This window comes from Nannobrachium achirus, assembly GCF_963921795.1.
Source record: "Nannobrachium achirus genome assembly, chromosome: 1".
In the NCBI taxonomy this organism is placed as follows: domain Eukaryota; kingdom Metazoa; phylum Chordata; class Actinopteri; order Myctophiformes; family Myctophidae; genus Nannobrachium; species Nannobrachium achirus.
In genome coordinates, this window is record NC_137810.1 from 72,631,506 (window position 1) to 72,649,732 (window position 18,227).

The 18,227-nt window shown below is 48.2% G+C and overlaps 1 protein-coding gene across 1 annotated transcript; it reads left to right on the plus strand.

Annotated features, from left to right (window-relative positions):
* Positions 1–7,320: 7,320 nt before the first annotated feature.
* LOC308289728 (protein NLRC3-like) lies at positions 7,321–12,371 on the plus strand (the record flags this gene model as incomplete). The annotated part of the gene is made up of 3 exons (XM_080731478.1): positions 7,321–7,388; positions 9,745–9,938; positions 10,612–12,371. The coding sequence occupies 3 exons, from the start codon at positions 7,321–7,323 to the stop codon at positions 12,369–12,371; spliced, it is 2,022 nt and encodes a 673-aa protein (XP_080587604.1).
* Positions 12,372–18,227: the final 5,856 nt, after the last annotated feature.

Below are 18,227 nucleotides of genomic sequence, written 5' to 3' on the forward strand. Positions count from 1 at the left end.
AATACAGTAATAAGACTCATCAGACTCAATGTGCAAGGTTTCAATGTTGACAATTATTTGTATTTGATGAAGAAATGCACATCTTCTTCTTGCGTATGTCTTTAGATCCTCAGCTCAGTTGTAGCAAGCCATTCCAGTGTCTCGTTGTCCAGGTTCTTTAGGCCTAGGTCGCCATTCGGTGGCCGGTGTTTGGGGCAACTGATCAGGATGTGGTCAACAGTCTGTAAGGGGTCTCCACAGTCACAGTGAGCGCTGTCCACAAGGCCCCACCTCTGCATTGACGCTCCGAAGCGTCCCACACCTGTCCTCAGGCGGTTGAGGGTTGTCCACTGCCCGCGGGGGAGGTGTTCGCCAGGTACATCGGTCGGATCATCAATGTAGCGGTGGAGTCTGGATGGTGCTGCTGCTCTCCATTGCTCCTTCCATTTTGCCTTGACCCAGGAAGCTCTGCTGGTTTCAGCTGGTGTATTGCTGAGCAGTTCCTGGGCATGTGTGGCAAAAGGGCACCGGGATTTGAGGCGCTTACGCTGCGGTCTCTCTGTGACCGTCTGGTGGAGGAGGTGGAATTCACTCTTCTTTGCCTTCTGGGCAAGAGCCAGCATGGCTCCCTCCCTTCTGACCTCAGCTGGGGCGATTCCAGCTAAGACAGGTAGTTGAGGGGTTGGGGTGGCTCGGAGACATCCAGAGACCGTGCGTAGGGCTTCATTAAGAGCAGTGTCAAGTTTTTTGACGTGTGGACTGCGGCACCAGACTGGGGCACAGTACTCCGCAGCAGTGAAGACCAGAGCCTCGGTGGAGATGCGCAAAGTCCTTGTCGTGGCTCCCCATGTGGTACCGGCTAGCCGGCGTATGAGGGCAGAACGGGCAGTGGTCTTTGCTTTGGCACTGTCCAGGTGTAGCTTGAAAGACAGTGTTCTGTCAAACTTTACACCGAGGTACGTAGGGGAGGCTTGGGACTGTAGCCGGGTGCCGTCAACCATGATGTTGATTTGGCGTGACGCTTCCCTGTTGTTGAGGTGGAACATTGTTGCTACAGTCTTGTCGACACTGAGCTTGAGGCGCCAGTTCTTCAGGTACGAGGACAGGATGGTCATATCCTCCGAGAGGCCCTCCTCCACTGCGTGCCACGATGGTTTGTTGAGTAGGATGGCCAGGTCATCAGCATAACCGTACTTCCTAGATGTTGTTGGGGGTAGGTCATGGATGTAGATGTTAAACAGTGTGGGTGCCAGCACAGAGCCCTGTGGGACGCCGTTGTTGAGCTTCCTCACCCTGCTGCTTTGCCCGTTGTTGGTCAGTAGCCGGAAGCTGCGGTTACTCAGCGTTTCCATTATAAAGCTCACCATGTGCTTATCTGGGATGGTCTCCAGTAGCTTCAGGTGTAACCCGCGTAGCCAGACTGTGTCGTAGGCAGCTGTGAGGTCGAGAAAGACGACACCAGCCTTCTCCCCTGCTTGGAAGCTGTCCTCGATGTCTTGGCACAAGAGGGTTACCTGGTCTGTTGTAGACCTGCCACTTCGAAAGCCAGCTTGCTCTTTGGGTAGCTGGGGGTCGATCACTGGAGTGATGCGAGACAGGATAAGGCGTTCCAGGAGTTTAAATGGGATGCAGAGCAGAGATATAGGCCTATATCCCTTGGGGTCGTCGCTTGGCTTGTTAGGCTTGGGCAGGGCGATCACCTTGGCACGACGCCAGATCTTTGGCAGCTTTAGGTGGCGAAGACATACGGAGAGGAAAGAGCGAAGCCAGTCGGTTGCATTCTTCCCTTGGTGTTTTATGAACTCCGCATGGATGCCATCTATGCCTGGAGATTTGCCAGACTTCAGGCATTTGATGGCCTGCTCCATTTCATGTGCCAGGAAGTCCATGGATAGATCAGAGTTGCATCCTGGAGCCCTGAGCAGCTCATGGACTCTTGCAGTTGTTGATCTGGTGAAGGCCTTATCGGCATTGGGAAACCGGCCATTGCTCAGCAGTAGCAACGCGATGGAGTTTGCTGTGATGGGGCACTGTGCTGGGGTTGTTGACCTTCCTGTCAGCTTGTTTAGGGTCTGCCACGCCCTGCGGCTTGAGTGTGTGAAATCTATTGACTCCACCATCTCTGTCCATCTTTGCCTGCGTTTAACATTCAGCCTGCCGAAGAGCTCGTCCGCTGCTGTATCCCTTTCCTCGGTGTTTTGAGCTTCTGCATGGGCACGAAGTAGATCTTCACATTCGTCATCCCAGCAGGGGACATAGGCTTTGCGAATGCCACGGGGAATGTTCTTCTTAGCAGCAGTCATAAGCACCTTGCAGTAGGACTCGTATGCTGTGTTCAGGTTGTTGGAGCACGGGGGTGGCAGTCCAGCAGCTGCCCTGTTCACGTGCTGAGTAAAGCGCTCCCAGTTTGCTTTCCGGAAGTTCCATCTCTTGGCATCCCTTCCTTGCACGTGCTGGATCACAGATGGAATGGTGATAAGGGATGGTCGATGGTGTGACCGGGGAACATGTCCAGGATGCGTCTCACTGGCAGTGATTGGCTGTTGGGCCATTTAGCAAAAGCCAGGTCTGGGTTAGTGTAACTATTCCAGCGGGCAGAGTGGAAGGTGCAGGGCTCCTTTGGGTCATAGAGGAGTGTCGCATCAACCGTTGAGGCCCAGTCTACCAAGGAGTCCCCATCAGTGTTGGACTTGCTGTACCCCCATTCGGTATGATGGCTATTGAAGTCGCCAGCGTACACGGCAGGGGTTGGGACATCTGGGAGTGATGATGGGACCAATCTACTGGGAGGAGGTTTGTAGATGTTGACGATGTTAATGTCTTGTACTTTGGTTGCGATCCATTCCACCTCTGCGCCCTCTGGAGAGTGTCCTGCAGCTGACCAGGCCACATCATTGTGGACAAATGTGGCGATGCCGTGGTGTTTATGTGAGGTATACCCTGCCAGGGTATATCCAGGGACCCTTAAGGTGTTCCTGTTTTCAGCATGGGTCTCCTGCAGGGTGATCACAGTTACATCATTCCTGCTGGCTAATTGCTCAAGGATGGTGTTCTTGGCCGTGGTAAGCCCCTCGACATTGAGCTGGAGGATTGCTAGCGCTAGCGCTGGGGTCTGCACATGAAAACTATGGACTCAGTGTTCAAGATTAGTTTTACTTATAATGTAGCATAATAATAAAAAATAAGAAACTAAAATAATCATCCATATGCTAATTGTGGTGTATATTTATGATTCCAGAAGTGTTGACCACAGAGCAGAGTCTCCAACACCCAGCTGTGTGTCTATGAAGAGTGACCGCTCTAAAGGACTTGGGCCCGTCTTCAGTAATGAACCTGGACCTCCACACACACAGTAAGATCACTGTAAACTTCAACTGGAAACACACAAACAATGTGTTGTATCTGTTCACAATGTAGACAGTAGTAGAGTATCTCACTGCCAGCTGTAGTTATATTTGATTTTTAGGTTGTCTTGGACATAGCATAGCCCTGGACCAAACATGGGCAACTGGCGGCCCGGGGGCCACATGTGGCCTCCACCTTCACTTAATGTGGCCCGCTGGTTAATATCGTAATACTGCCAGGGTATATCCGATATTAACCAGCGGGCCACATTAAGTGAAGGTGGAGGCCACATGTGGCCCCCGGGCCGCCAGTTGCCCATGTTTGGTCCAGGGCTATGCTTTCAATATTATTGATTTCAGCTGTTACAATTCCAAACATGCAAACATGACCCGCTTTAGTCAATATTAGTAGTTTAATGACTACTGTGTCATGAACTAGTCTTTTTTTATACCCAATGTATTTGTATTCAAGTTCATTAAGTTGAAGGAAAAATATGCAAGCTTGAGTGTACACAAAAACATCCCCCCTCCCCACTATGACAGGCATCAAACAGGTAGTTGTCTTTGATGCTTTCATTTATTAAATAGATCACTAACGAGCAGTGGCGGACCATGGGTTCAATACCCGGGCCTTCGCCATGGCTGCTGCGCATATGCACGCGCGTGCAAATGCCCGCGCACGTGCACACGCCCGCGCACGTGCACACGCCCTCGCGTAGCCACGATCTGACAATATTGCGCCGTACAGAGTGCTGCTGCCTGCACCAGTAGCAGAGCCCAATACAATAAACTCAGTCACAAACAACCATATTTTCATAGCAACACGAAAGCAAGCAAAATATATTGTGGTGGTTTGTTAAGACACCGCCCGCCAGTTAGGCCCCGCACGTCGGAGAAGCGCACCCTGGATGGGAGAGCGAGGCCCAGCAGAGCAGCGCATGCTGTAGGCCAAGTCATTGAAGGGCGTTACCTGCCGGCACACATGCTTCATCAAGCACAAGCATATGCACCTGTGGGCTACTCCAAACACAGGGTGCATAAATAGTAGCCTCGCTCTCTCCGCCAGTCTGTGCTGGGACTCTGACAGGCGAACATGGGCAAACAGGCGGCTGGACCGGGAGCGGACCGACACTGAGGAGTGTGTACCTTTCACTGAGGAGTGTGTACCTTTCACTGAGGAGTGTGTACCTTCCACTGGAGAGTGAGTACTCGGGCGACCTGTGGAGATGGACCTGGAAAAGGACCAAGCAGCCTTACCAACCGGACCCCCAGGGAGCCACCACCAGTCCCGTTTTGTTGAGTAGACCTCACTTCTCTTTAAAACGTACCTTGTATCCGACAATTCTCTGGCCCTAGGTCCCTTAATCCCCGTGTTCATTTTATTTAGAAGATAGAGAATTAGTCGGATTTAATTGAGAGCGGGCGCCCTACTTACCTGTCACCTGTAGAGAGAAATACTCACCTATTACCTGTGGGAGAGAGATACTTTACCTGTCACCTATGGAGAAGAATACTCACCTATTACCTGTGGGAAAGAGATACTTTACCTGTCACCTGTAGAGAGGAATACTCACCTATCACCTGTGGGAAAGAAAGACTTTGCTAGAGCCATACTCACCTGTTACCTGTGGGAAAGAAAGACTTTGCTAGAACCATACTCACCTACTACCTGTGGAAAGAAACCCCCCTAATTAACTCTTACCTACCCCTGGCCCCCGAAGAGGAGAGACGGCAGCCCCCGTCCGGGGAAGAACCTATGTTGACCTATTAATGAACATTTGAGTTATTCACATTTCTGTTGCATATTCATGCTACGTTGCATCATTCTGCTGTTGTAAATTAAGAACTGTTTAATAAATGCCCGAGTTGGCAACACTGTTTACGCTCTCTTGTGTCTGGTTTGGGTTCAGTCACCACAATATGTTGATATACACACATGATTCAACAGGCTTCATCACATACCAGCCAAGCTTCTGGGACTAGAGTTACACACTGCACAGTCTGCACACACGCACGCACGCACACACACCCACCCACTGCTGAGGGCAGAACGCAGTGTGAGAAGCTCCACTCTGGCAAACACTCTGACATTAATATTCACACTACAAACATCACTTTGATGTTTTTCCAAAACAGCATTAAAAAATATCATCCATTAAGACAACTAGCCTAGATTAATGACAGCACAAGTCTTGCCCCAAAATCTTGTGTTGAAACGTTGTATTCCATAATGCGCACACACAGCGTGAGTGTTGTTTCTCTTACCCGAATCTCCGGTGGTGTTTGCCAGACACTCCGGTAGGTTTCCTGATTAACAACCACGGTCGCTCGACTCGCTCATGTGTCCAAACGTCCTCGAAAAAAGTTTGACAAATTGTCCAGTAAATCCATATCTGTTTCTTCTCCTCCTTCCGCCATTTTTCGTTTCTTTATTTGTGAATTGTTGTGAGTAAATGTATAAATGTAGCTCTCATAAGCTCTGCTCACAACAACGTGTGAAACAGGAAGCAATTCACTTTTCTGATTGGACTAACAATATGTCCTCCCAGGGCTGGGATGTGAATATCAGCAGTTCTCTTCTCTGATTGGACAATGTTTTTTTCCCAGAGATGGGAACACTCTAGAAGGTATCCCTATCTGAAAAAATGCGCCCAAGAGGGCTGTGATTGGGTAAAGAACCAGCCAATAACAATACATTGCCCAACAACCATTCACTTCAAAGGCAGCAGGCACTCTAACTGAGGTTCAGAGGGGTCCTATCTTACCTGGAGACAACACACCCGATTGGTTAAAAAAACGAATTGCTTTTTTAGACGTGCGCCCCTAGTGGAAGCAGTGTGTCCAGCCTGACTGAGTGAGAGAGAGAATGAAAGCAGAAAAATAAATGAATGAAAAATAAATATATATTATTAAATATAAATTTCTTCATCAGGCAAGTGCTGGACCTTCAGAGAATACTTCGCTAGCCCTCACGGACCTCCACTGAAAACGAGTACTATGGCCCAATCAATTACCTTAGTGCACAACCCCTTTGAAGTTCAAAAGGAGCAAGTAAGAGCTCTGGCTGAGCTCCCCCTGACAAAAACGTCCCTCCACTGTTTCTGTTGACATTTAATGTCAACATAAAGAGTTGAACAGAACAGAAATACAGCCAGGGGATGTGTCTTTCTGCAAGGAAACACCCCAGCACAATAATATAGTTACTGATGAAGGGAAATGACTGCTAAAAATGTATATATTTTACCTATGATTCCTTTAACATAAGAACATATAAATGCATTTAAAATTAAATAAAAATGTTACTTCAAGTATAGCTAAAATTAATTCAGGATTCCAATTCAAAGATAGCAAAAATAGCAGATCTACAAGCTCAAGACGCGTCGCACTGTAAGACGTTTTGAGCTTGTAGATTGTCTATTTTTGCTATGTTTTACTGTATGTGCATCGTGGTCCTCTGGAGTGAATGTGAAAATATAGTGGAATGTGAAAATATAGTAGTCATCAAAGTTGCCCATCCCTGCCCTAGACGGTACTCAAGGAAAAGTATTGTTACTTTAAAATAATGACTCGAGTAGAAGTAAAAGTATCTAGTGAAAATACTACTGAAATACTAGACAATCTACAAGCTTACATGACATGGTGTGAGCTTGTAGATCTGCTAGTTTTGCTGAATGTTCACCCAAGTGTTAAATAATGAGAATTAAATGGAAGCCATTGTTCTAAAATAAAACTAGGTTTGAAATCTCCAAACCTTCCTACTGATGGTGAAACTGGTTGGCACTGGGCAGGTTGTTTGTACCGTTCATTTCTGAACCACTATCACTCTGAGGACGTTGAAGTGTTTTATACTTCAGAGTAGAGATGATTGACTAGAAGTGTGTGTGGATTCCACATGGATTGTATGATTGAATATAAATAAATTAAACAATGTTCATCCTCTCTTTCTACCAGGGTTGATCAGCACAGAGCAGAGTCTCCAACACCCAGCTGTGTCTCCATGAAGAGTGACTGGTCCATGGATAGACCTATTACCTTCAAAGATGGACACCACAATTCTGACCACAGGTTAGAATGTAAAACACACTGAGGGCTCTATTATGATCCAGGTCTTATGCCTTATGCCTTAACTACTTTGCCTTTTTTTACTATATAGACATATATTTTTTTTATATATTTTAACTAGCTGATCTGCAAGCTCACAACGTGCAGATATAGATCAGCATTTGAAGTATTTAAAAATGTTTTTCAAAATAGTAAAAAAAAAAGGCAAAGAAGTTAAGGCATAAGGCATAAGACCTGGATCATAATAGAGCCCTATATGATTTAGTTGTTATCAAACTCTACTGAGCACAGATCACAAGGTTTATAAATGATCTGGCTCTTATTACTTTATAGTCAGGGAAAATTAGCAGAATACCTGTCAAATCTGGGAATAAATTCCTTACCAAACAATTTATTCACCAATGTGTTCGTAAAGGTGTCTAGTAACATATCTAACAAAGATTGAAATTCAACATCCCAAGCAAAATGTTTGTCAGCCAGGGTAATTCTGGGTCTCATTCACTTACAATACACTGTACTATAAGGGAAAAGAATACTCCCAAAATATGCTTTAAGTGGGATGTGAGGGGTCTAACTATGTGTTTTTAATTATTCTGAATCCATTGCACGCATTTATTTTGCACGAAAAACATTCCTTGGGCCAAAAATGGACCCTATACACCTTGTGAAAAGTGATGACTCATCACTAAACCATTGTTTCTTTTTTGTCTGATTTTGGCCCAATGAATGTTTTTCGTGCAAAACAGATGTTTGCAATGATTTCAGAATAATTAAAAACACCTAGTTAGACCCCTAACATGCTACTTAAAGCATATTTTTGGGAGTGATTTTTTTCCCTTATAGTATAGTGTATAGTAAGTGAATGAGACCCAGAATTACCCTAGCTGTCAAACATTTTGCTAGGGATGTTGATTTTTTTAAGTTTTAATAATGTTTATTTATGACTGTTTACCACAGAGCACTGTGTGTCTGTGAAGAGTGACTGCTCTAAATGTACTATTATAAATGTACTATTATAAATTTAATTTACTATTATAAATTGTGTCTTAGGAATGCGACAAATAAAAAAAATATATTATTATATTATATTATTGAACTCAAGTCTCCGTGGCTCCGAGTAGTCATTAGAAAGAAAAAAAAAAGTAATTGTGGGGGTGAACTACTCCTTTAAGTGGCAATTTATTGTTTTGCCATCCCCATTTATTTCTGAAATTACACCTCTGATTTAGCGTCAGTAGTTGAGAATACAATGTACCTGTCAAAGGTTGCTACACAGCCAAAGGTTGCTACTCAGTCAAAGGTTGCTACACAGCCAAAGGTTGCTACACAGCCAAAGGTTGCTACACAGCCAAAGGTTGCTACTCAGTCAAAGGTTGCTACACAGTCAAAGGTTGCTACTCAGTCAAAGGTTGCTACACAGCCAATCTGTGAAGCAAGCCTAAAGTTTTTGTATTTCACCCTCAAAACAATAGAGAGACAAAAGCAATTTATGATTACATTTACTTGTTTAGGTCTGGGAAATGTCCACAGTCAATACAGTAATAAGACTCATCAGACTCAATGTGTAAGGTTTCAATGTTGACAATTATTTGTATTTGATGAAGAAATGCACATGAAAACTATGGACTCAGTGTTCAAGATTAGTTTTACTTATAATGTAGCATAATAATAAAAAAATAAGAAACTAACATAATCATCCTATGCTAATTGTGGTGTATATTTATGATTCCAGAAGTGTTGACCACAGAGCAGAGTCTCCAACACCCAGCTGTGTGTCTATGAAGAGTGACCGCTCTAAAGGACTTGGGCCCGTCTTCAGTAATGAACCTGGACCTCCACACACACAGTAAGATCACTGATCTCTGTGAACTTCAACTGGAAAGACACAAACAATGTCTTGTATCTGCTCACAATGTAGACAGTAGTAGAGTATCTCACTGTCAGCTGTAGTGATCTTGGACATGCACCGAGAAAAAAAAAAAAAATGTTATTACTTTAAAATAATAATGGCTTGAGAATAAAAGTATTTAGTGAGAATACCGCTGCGAAAATATACTGTATATAATAATACTCATGCCACTGGTCATGGTAATTCAACAGACGCATGCACACAAGCGCAGACACCCTGCCTACAGAACTCACCTGCGGCTCGTTCCTGCAGCTTCTATCCACCAGGACTATAGTCCTAATAAATAATATAAATAAATATCCTTCTATCCAGCAGGACTATAGTCATAATAAATAATATAAATAAATATCCTTCTATCCACCAGGACTATAGTCATAACAAATAATATAAATAAATATCCTTCTATCCAGCAGGACTATAGTCCTAATAAATCATTCTTCTCCTCCACAGGAAGAGGAAGAGGGTGTGTGTTGTGACAGAGCAGGCGTCCAGGTGTTCAGTGTGTGAGGAGGTTCTGACAGATCCAGTCTCTAGCAGCTGTGGACACTGGTTCTGCAGACAGTGCATCACCTCATACTGGGAGCAGTCTGCTCCAACAGGACACCATGACTGTCCCCAGTGTGGAAAGATCTTCAGGACCAGACGTAGACTGAAGACACCCAGTCACACCAGCAGTGGACACAGTAAGACTGGACACACTTTACACTAATTAACATTGACTGCCCAGAAAAATAGTGATTTTCAGGGCAGTTGCGGTTTTCTTACCTTTTAACGCTGTGGTCCGTTTGAGATTACAATGTTAATTACTTTAATTGTGACCGAAGGTTGCAGTTTAGTATGTGAAACGGCACATGCTGACTCTGTCCGTCTGGATGTGTACACTCTTTTACGGTCTATGGGTTTGCAGCTCTGACATCACTGTGATGTCAGGGGAACCACTCTAACAGAATCCCTTTTATGCCCATACACTTCATATGGGCATGCCCATATATGGAGGCCACATAGGCACATACCACACTCCATATATGGGTACCCGGGGCGTCCATATATGGGTAACTGTTCCAATATACATCACTGGCCAGATGGCAAAGACATGTCTATTTGTGTAGCTAATGTTGACAAAAATCACACGTTATTTTCCATAATTTTTTTTATTTTTTATTTTTACACTAATGTGTGTACACATCTGTAAGAATGTAAAGTTATGAATGAAGCTGAGTTTAAAATGTCTTCATTGTCTTCTCATAGCAGGTGTCAGTGTGCAGGAGGATTTAAAGGTTTATAAGATCACTTTGAACAGTCTGGATCGTGTGACAGACGTCACTGAAGTGCCCTCCCTCAGCAGCATCTTCACAGCGCTCTACATCACAGTGGGAGAGAGTGAAGGGGTTAATAACCAACATGAGGTCTACCAGCTTGAGACACTCTCCAAGAAGAACACCCTCCATGACCAACCAATCAACTGCTGTGACATCTTTAAGCCCCTCCTCCTTGGCAGAGAGACAGCAATCAGAAGAGTTCTCACCAAGGGAGTCGCTGGCATTGGAAAAACCTTCTCTGTGCGTAAGGTCGCTCTGGACTGGGCAAAGGGTTTGGAAAATCAAGATGTCATTCTCCTGGTTCCCTTCTCATTCCGGGAGCTGAACTTGGTCAGAGATGAGCAGCACAGTCTTCTCTCACTGATCCATGTTTTCCATCCAACGTTGAAGAAGGTCACAACAGAGCAGCTCGCTGTCTGGAAGGTTGGCTTCATCTTTGATGGTTTGGATGAAAGCAGGTTGTCCTTCAACTTTAACAATGACATCATCTCTGATGTCACAGTGACATCATCAGTGGACGGGCTGTTGACAAACCTCATCGAGGGGAATCTGCTCCCATTGGCTCTCATCTGGATAACCACCAGACCTGCAGCAGCCAATCAGATCCCTCCTGCATATGTTGACCTGGTGACTGAAGTACGAGGGTTCACAGACCCCCAGAAGGAGGAGTACTTCAGGAAGAGATTCAGTGATGAGGAGCTGGCCAGCAGAATCATCTCACACATGAAGACGTCAAAGAGCCTCCACATCATGTGTCACATCCCAGTCTTCTGTTGGATCAGCGCTACCGTTCTGGAGGACATGGTGAAGACAGACGAGACAGGACAGCTGCCGACGACCCTGACTGCCATGTGCTGCCACTTCCTGTTGGTCCAGACAAAGAGGAAGGAGCTGAAGTATGATGAGCCTCATCAGGGGGAAAAAAGAAACAAGAAAATAAACAGAAAAGAGAGAGAGAATCAACAGCAGATCATGGAGAAGGACAGGGAGGTTCTTCTGAAGCTGGGCAGGCTGGCGTTTGAACATCTGGAGAAAGGCAGCATCATGTTCTACCAAGAAGACCTGGAAGAGTGTGGTCTGGATGTGAAAGACGCCTCGCTGTACTCAGGAGTGTGCACAGAGATCTTCAAAAGAGAGGGCGTGCTCTTCCAGAGAGCAGTCTACTGCTTTGTTCATCTGATCATCCAGGAGTTTCTGGCTGCAGTCTACCTGTTCCACTGTTTCACACAGAAGAACATGAAGGTACTGAAGACATTCCTGGGAGACAGAGATGTCAGTTCCTTGGAGGACTTCCTGGACTCAGCCAACCGTAAAGCCATAGAGAGTAAGAATGGTCACCTGGACCTGTTTCTCCGCTTCCTTCATGGTCTCTCACTGCCGTCCAACAAGATTCTGTTAGGAGGGCTATTGGGTCCGATACAGAACAGTCCAGAGAGCATCCAGAGAGCCATCAACAACCTGAAGAAGATGGAAGATAGCAGTGCCTCTCCTGACAGATGTATCAACATCTTCCACTGTTTGATGGAGATGAACGACCACTCAGTGCATCAGGAGATCCAACAGTACCTGAAGTCAGGGGACAGATCAAAGACAGAACTGTCTCGATCCCAGTGTTCAGTTCTGGCCGCCATGCTGCAGATGTCAGAGGATGTTCTGGAGGAGTTGGACCTGGACAAATACAACACAGACGTGTTTGGGCGACGCAGACTCATCCCAGCTGTGAGGAACAGCAGAAAGGCTCGGTTAGTAGTCATGTGAATAGAAAACTTAGAACAGAAACAATGTACTGTACCTTCACACCACTACACTATAACTAAACATGATAGTTAAATCAACAGTGATACGCACGCACGCACGCACGCACGCACGCACGCACGCACGCACGCACGCACACACACACACACACACACACACACACACACACACACACACACACACACACACACACACACACAAAAGGGCAAAAGGGTGACAGAGCTTTTTCTGTGGCTGGCCCAGCTCTCTGGAACGAAAGGTTTCGTACGAAACCATGGTTTTCTTAGTTTAGGAGAAATGCACTCCTCTTGGGTTATCGCGCCTCCTAGCGTGCGATACAGAGCTACACATATGCTCCCGAATGACAAAGTCGGAGGGTATGCCAGTCAAAACGCCCCGCCCCAACCGTGGGCATAAGGCGCGAGACTGGCATGTGTACTTCCTCTTAACAACACCGTTCCTCTGCACGCAACATGCGCGCGAAGGGGCGTTTGAGGAGTGCATTTCTCCTAAACTAAGAAACCATGGTTTCGTACGAAACCTTTCGTTTTCTGTCATTTACTCGAAATGCACTCCTCTTGGGTCACATAAACCCCCGGAAGCGCACACCCTCAAATTCCGCCCGCTCCGCCTGACAGGAGACCACACCCCCGGCGTGGCCCCTCCCCCACGGAGCCCCGAGCCCACCGGACTCGAGAGCGGAAGAAGGTAGAAAGACCCTGACAGACCGAAATCCGCCTCATGAACTAATAGGCCGACCAGGTCCGCCTCATAAAACCCTGACAGGCTGGAGCCCGCCTACTCACTAATAGGCCCACTAGCAGCCGTTTTATAAGGAAACAGGGTCCCCCCCTTTTACCAAGAGCAAAGGGACTTGGTCTCAGCTATAAAAAAGGGGGGAAAAAATCTTTAACTAGAGGAGGCGGCAACACCCAGGACCGAATGCGCCAATGAAGATGGAGCCACGTCCAAATGGTAAAAAACCACAAAAGTCGACGGAGTCGACCAGTTAGCCGCCGAACAGATCTCTTGGATCGAGACACCCCTGGCTAGAGCCCAGGAGGTCGACATTCCCCTAGTGTCATGAGCCCTTAGGCCCTCAGGAACCGGGACTTTAGCACCAGTGTAGGCCATCTTTATGGCCTGCACAATCCACCTTGAAAGTGAAGCTTTAGCCACCGCTTTCCGTCTAGGACCACTTTTAAAAGTGACAAACAGTTGGTTTGACGCTCTAATAGCCCTCGTCTTCTCACAGTAAATCCTCAAGGATCTTACCGGGCAAAGACAATGTAGACGCCTATCCTCCTCCGAAGAAAACGGAGGAGGATGAAAAGCCACCAACTCGGTTGGCTCATGTATAATCACACGGTTCTTTGGGACAAACGCCAAATGGGGTTTTAGCAGAACCTTCTTGCCATCCTCACAGAATCTCATGCACACCGGGTCCACCGATAACGCATGTAGATCACTGACTCTCTTGGCTGTAGACAAAGCCAACAAAAGACTAGTCTTAAAACTCAAAAGCTTTAAGCTCGCCGCCTCCAGAGGCTCAAACGGTGGACGGCACAGCCCGTCCAACACCACACCCAAATCCCACGATGGGAAAAGGGACCTAGTAACCGGTTTAAGCTGGTGCACACCCGCTAAAAACCGAGCCACCAGACGGTGCCTACCCACCGTCTTACCCTCAAAGCCCACATGGCACGCTGACAGCGCCGCCAAGTAACCTTTAATGGTAGAAAAGGCAAGACCACTTTCTAGCTTTTCCTGAAGGAAATTCACAACAAGCTGGACCGGAGCCTCAAACGCCACCACCGGCGACGTACGCTCCGCACACCAGTCCTCAAAGATCCTCCACCTCTTATCATAAGCCGACCGCGTGGACGAAGCCCTAGCACTTTGAATAGTCTGAACCGCCCCTGGCGTCAGACCCAAAGCGCTCAAAGACTCCCCTTCACGGGCCAAACCTGAAGGTCTAGCTTCGCCGGGTCGGGATGGAAGATCTCCTGCCCTGCCTGCCGTAGCAGATCTCTGATTGGCGGCAGAGGCAACGGGTTGTCGTAAAGGAGGGGAGATATCTCCGACCTCCACACGCCCCACCCCGGAGCCACCAACAATAGTTTGAGGCCGAACCGCCTGACCCTCTCCAAAGTCTGGGGGATCAGTTCCAACGGAGGAAACGCGTACAGCAGTTCCCTCGGCCAGTCGTGAGCCAGAGCATCCAGCCCCAGTGGGGCTGGCCCCGTCGCAGAGAAGAAAAGTGTACACTTCGCGTTCTCTGCTGACGCGAACAAGTCGACTTGAGGCTGACCGAACCTGCTCCAAATCTGTCTCACCACTCCCGGGTGGAGGGACCAATTCGCATAAAGGGGCTCCCCCCTGGACAGCAGATCTGCTCCGCTGTTCAGAAGCCCCGGAATGTGCGACGCCTTGATCGACGCCAAACGTGGTTCCCACCACAGCGTCAGATCCCGCGCCAGCTGATTGAGAGCCGGGGAGGAGAGGCCCCCCTGCTTGTTGATATAGCACATGGTCGTCGTGTTGTCTGTCCTGATCAACACGTGACACCCTTCCACGAAAGGCAAAAAATGTTTCAACGCCAGAAACACTGCCTTTAACTCCAGAAAATTGATGTGCCGCTTCTGAAGAGCGGAGTCCCAAACTCCCCTCACCGAACGGCCCTCGTGCGTTGCGCCCCAACCACTGAGGCTGGCGTCCGTTGTGATCACTTTCCGTGACACCACCACGCCCATACTGACCCCCTGGGACAGCAGAGTCACGTCCACCCACGGTCTCAGTGTGTACACACACCCTGGGGACACCTTGACCTTGCGGCGACCTTGAGTCGAGTGGATCTTGAGTGCCAACATCCACTTTTGAAAAGGCCTCATATACAGCCTGCCCAGCCTGAGTAGATGGATAGTTGAGGCCATCAGCCCTGACATAATCATGCAGCGCTTGTACGTGACCACTCTGCCCACGCGAAAAGATTTCGCGCAGGCCACGATCTTGACTAATCGCTCCTGTGAGAGTCGAGCCGTCATATTTATTGAGTCCAGCGAGATCCCCAAAAAGGTGGTCTGCTGAGCTGGTGTTAACATACTCTTTTTGAAGTTTATGTTGAACCCCAGAGAGGTTAACTGCGACATCACCACATTGGTGAGACGTGTCACCTCCTCTCTCGAACTTGCGCTTATTAACCAATCGTCCAGGTACGTCGCAAGTCGGATTCCCTGCTGCCGCAGGGGAGCTATAGCCGATTGTGTCACTTTGACAAACACGCGGGGAGACAGAGAGAGGCCGAACGGGAGAACAGTGTATTCGTACACTTTCCCCTCGAAACCGAACCTCAGGAATTTTCTGTGTGGGGGGTAAATTCCCACATGCTGGTACGCGTCCTTCAAATCGAGGGACGTCCAATAATCGTTGATTCTGATCGAGCGCAATAGCGCTACGTTCGTCAACATTTTGAAACTGTACTTTACCAGAAAATTGTTGAGGGCTTTTAGGTCCAGAATGGGCCTCAGCCCCCCCCCTTTCTTTGGCACAACGAAATAATGAGAATAAAACCCCAGACCGAGCTGATCTGTGGAAACTTCCCTGATCGCTCCTTTCCCCAATAAAGAGTGAATCTCCTCTCTCAGAATCAAAGCGGCCTGCCCCTTTGCGTGCGTGAATATCACTCTGTCTGACAAGGGAGGCTGGGTTGAGAATTGTAGCCTGTATCCCTGCCTCACGGTGCGAAGCACCCAGGGACACGGCTTGCATGCTTTCCATTGAGTTAAATGCTTTGACAAAGGATTCTGAATGGGAGCTGACGTCAGACCTAACGGAATGTGATTGATAGGAATGCACGGTATGTGCACCCCCGGACACGACTCTGACGTCACCGGTAACGCGGAAGTCAAAGGGACTCGAGACTGAGACACGTGACTTACTACTGAGCGTGACACCGTCTTGCTGTGAAGCGAGGGCCTTACGTTTAATGCCTTTATCACCGGCGACAACACTTTGTTGCACGGTGGGACAGGAGGCAGAGGAGGAGTGTAAAAAGGAACGCATTCTTGTAAACACGTCCTGTCTAAAACCCTGTTTAATACTGCTGTCGCAGCTCTGGCTGGGATAGCTAAACAAGAAAGACCTCTCTGCAACCTTCTTACCTTGACTGGCGCTTTGGCGCCCTCTCGTGTCGGAAGGGAGGAGCACTTGTTGTTCCGGCCCTTGAGTTGAGGCTGTGGAACAATTAAACCTTTTATATTGGAAATGCCCCTTAAGGGGGTTTCCTTGAAGGCTGTTTGTGTTTGTGATTGTGGTACTGGGCATGCATAATTTATATATGGATGTCCCCACTGGGGATTCTCCATTGTGTGTGCATTGTGAAAGAAGAGACCTTGTTTCGCAGACACATTCTTTACTTGGGAGAAAACATTTGGCACAGTAACAAAATTCACATTTACATTGGATTCCTCCACCCTGGGTGGCAGGATCAAAAGTGCACTGTGCTTGCGCGCTGGAGAGCCGTCCATGACCCTGTCTCCGTGCGCCGAGGGTGAGAAGGCCCTCTTTCTCAAAGTGTCATTTTCTCGCCCCTCTCCCACGTCCCCTCACTGCTGCACTGTAGGAAGGGCGAGCTGGTGGGCGCATCTCCTGGTGCTGAGAGCCCTGGTTGCTCTGGCTTCTGTTCCTGCTCGTGCCCGAGGAGGAAGACGGAGCTCTAGGAGAACGATGGGGTTTCCCGCCCTGTCGGGGGGGGCCCTGATATCTCTCCCTATTACGGGAAGAGCGTCCTGAGTAGCCTGACTGTTCTTTCCCTTTATCAGGTTTACCCAAAACAGCATCCACCACTTCTTTTTGGGCTTTATTGGTGTCAGTGATGACACGGAGGAAGGGTAACGCTCCCTCGAAGAGACTGTTGGGGGCTGTGTCCAGGCCCCTCAGCTCCTCTCGCCTCTCGCTGGCCTTTGGTTCGTCGCCTTGGAAGGGGACTTTCTGCAGCCACCTGAACCTCTCCATGCTGACAGCGACATCCATCCCCCTGCCAGCCCATTGGATGGCATGGACGTTGCTCACTATTGCCAGCTGTAGCATGGCATCCCATTCAGCATAGGCTTCAGGAGGGAGGCGGTCCTTGTTTTGGAGCAGCATCTCTGCCATGGCTCCATTCATCAGCCCCACCACGTTTAAACTTTTCACAGAGAGCCCTGCAGCTTTATAAACATTTTTAACCATGTTGGAGACCTTGTTTTCGTCCTTGTTCTTGAACTTGGGCACAGGCTCCTGAGTGAAGGGGCATTCCGTGGGTTTAAACTGGGCACAGAAGAACTGATTAGTGGCGACATCCACAGGGGGAAGGCCGCCCACGCCAAACTTGTCCTCATCCGCCAGTGAGGTTGACAGAGCCATCTTCCCGGGCTCTCTGTGTTCTTTCCATGTGGAATGGAGAGCTTCTTTGAGCCCCGGGGTAGCGGGTAGCTTCTGAGAGCGAGGGACTGGTGTCTGTACCTCTCTCTTGCCCGCAAACTTGATCTCCGTTGAGCTCGCAGGGCGAGGCTCCACTGGCATAGTGAGGCCCATCTTGGCCACCGCCAGCTCAACCACTGCCAGCAGGTCCAGTTCTTGTGGGGTGGATTCTGCTGTGGCGCCCACCTTCTCCTTATCCACCGCTGCCTTCTTGGCAGGGGCGATGGGGGGGGCTTGGGGTGAGGTGCGAGGGGTGCCGCCATGACGGGGGCTTAGCATCACAATGTCCTCACTTGTCTCCTCTTGAACCAAACCGTCCTCCTCCTCCTCCTCTTCATCTTCCTCCTCTTCTCCTTCCATGGCATCTTCCTCCTCCTCGGAGGTGCCAAACTCGTCCGA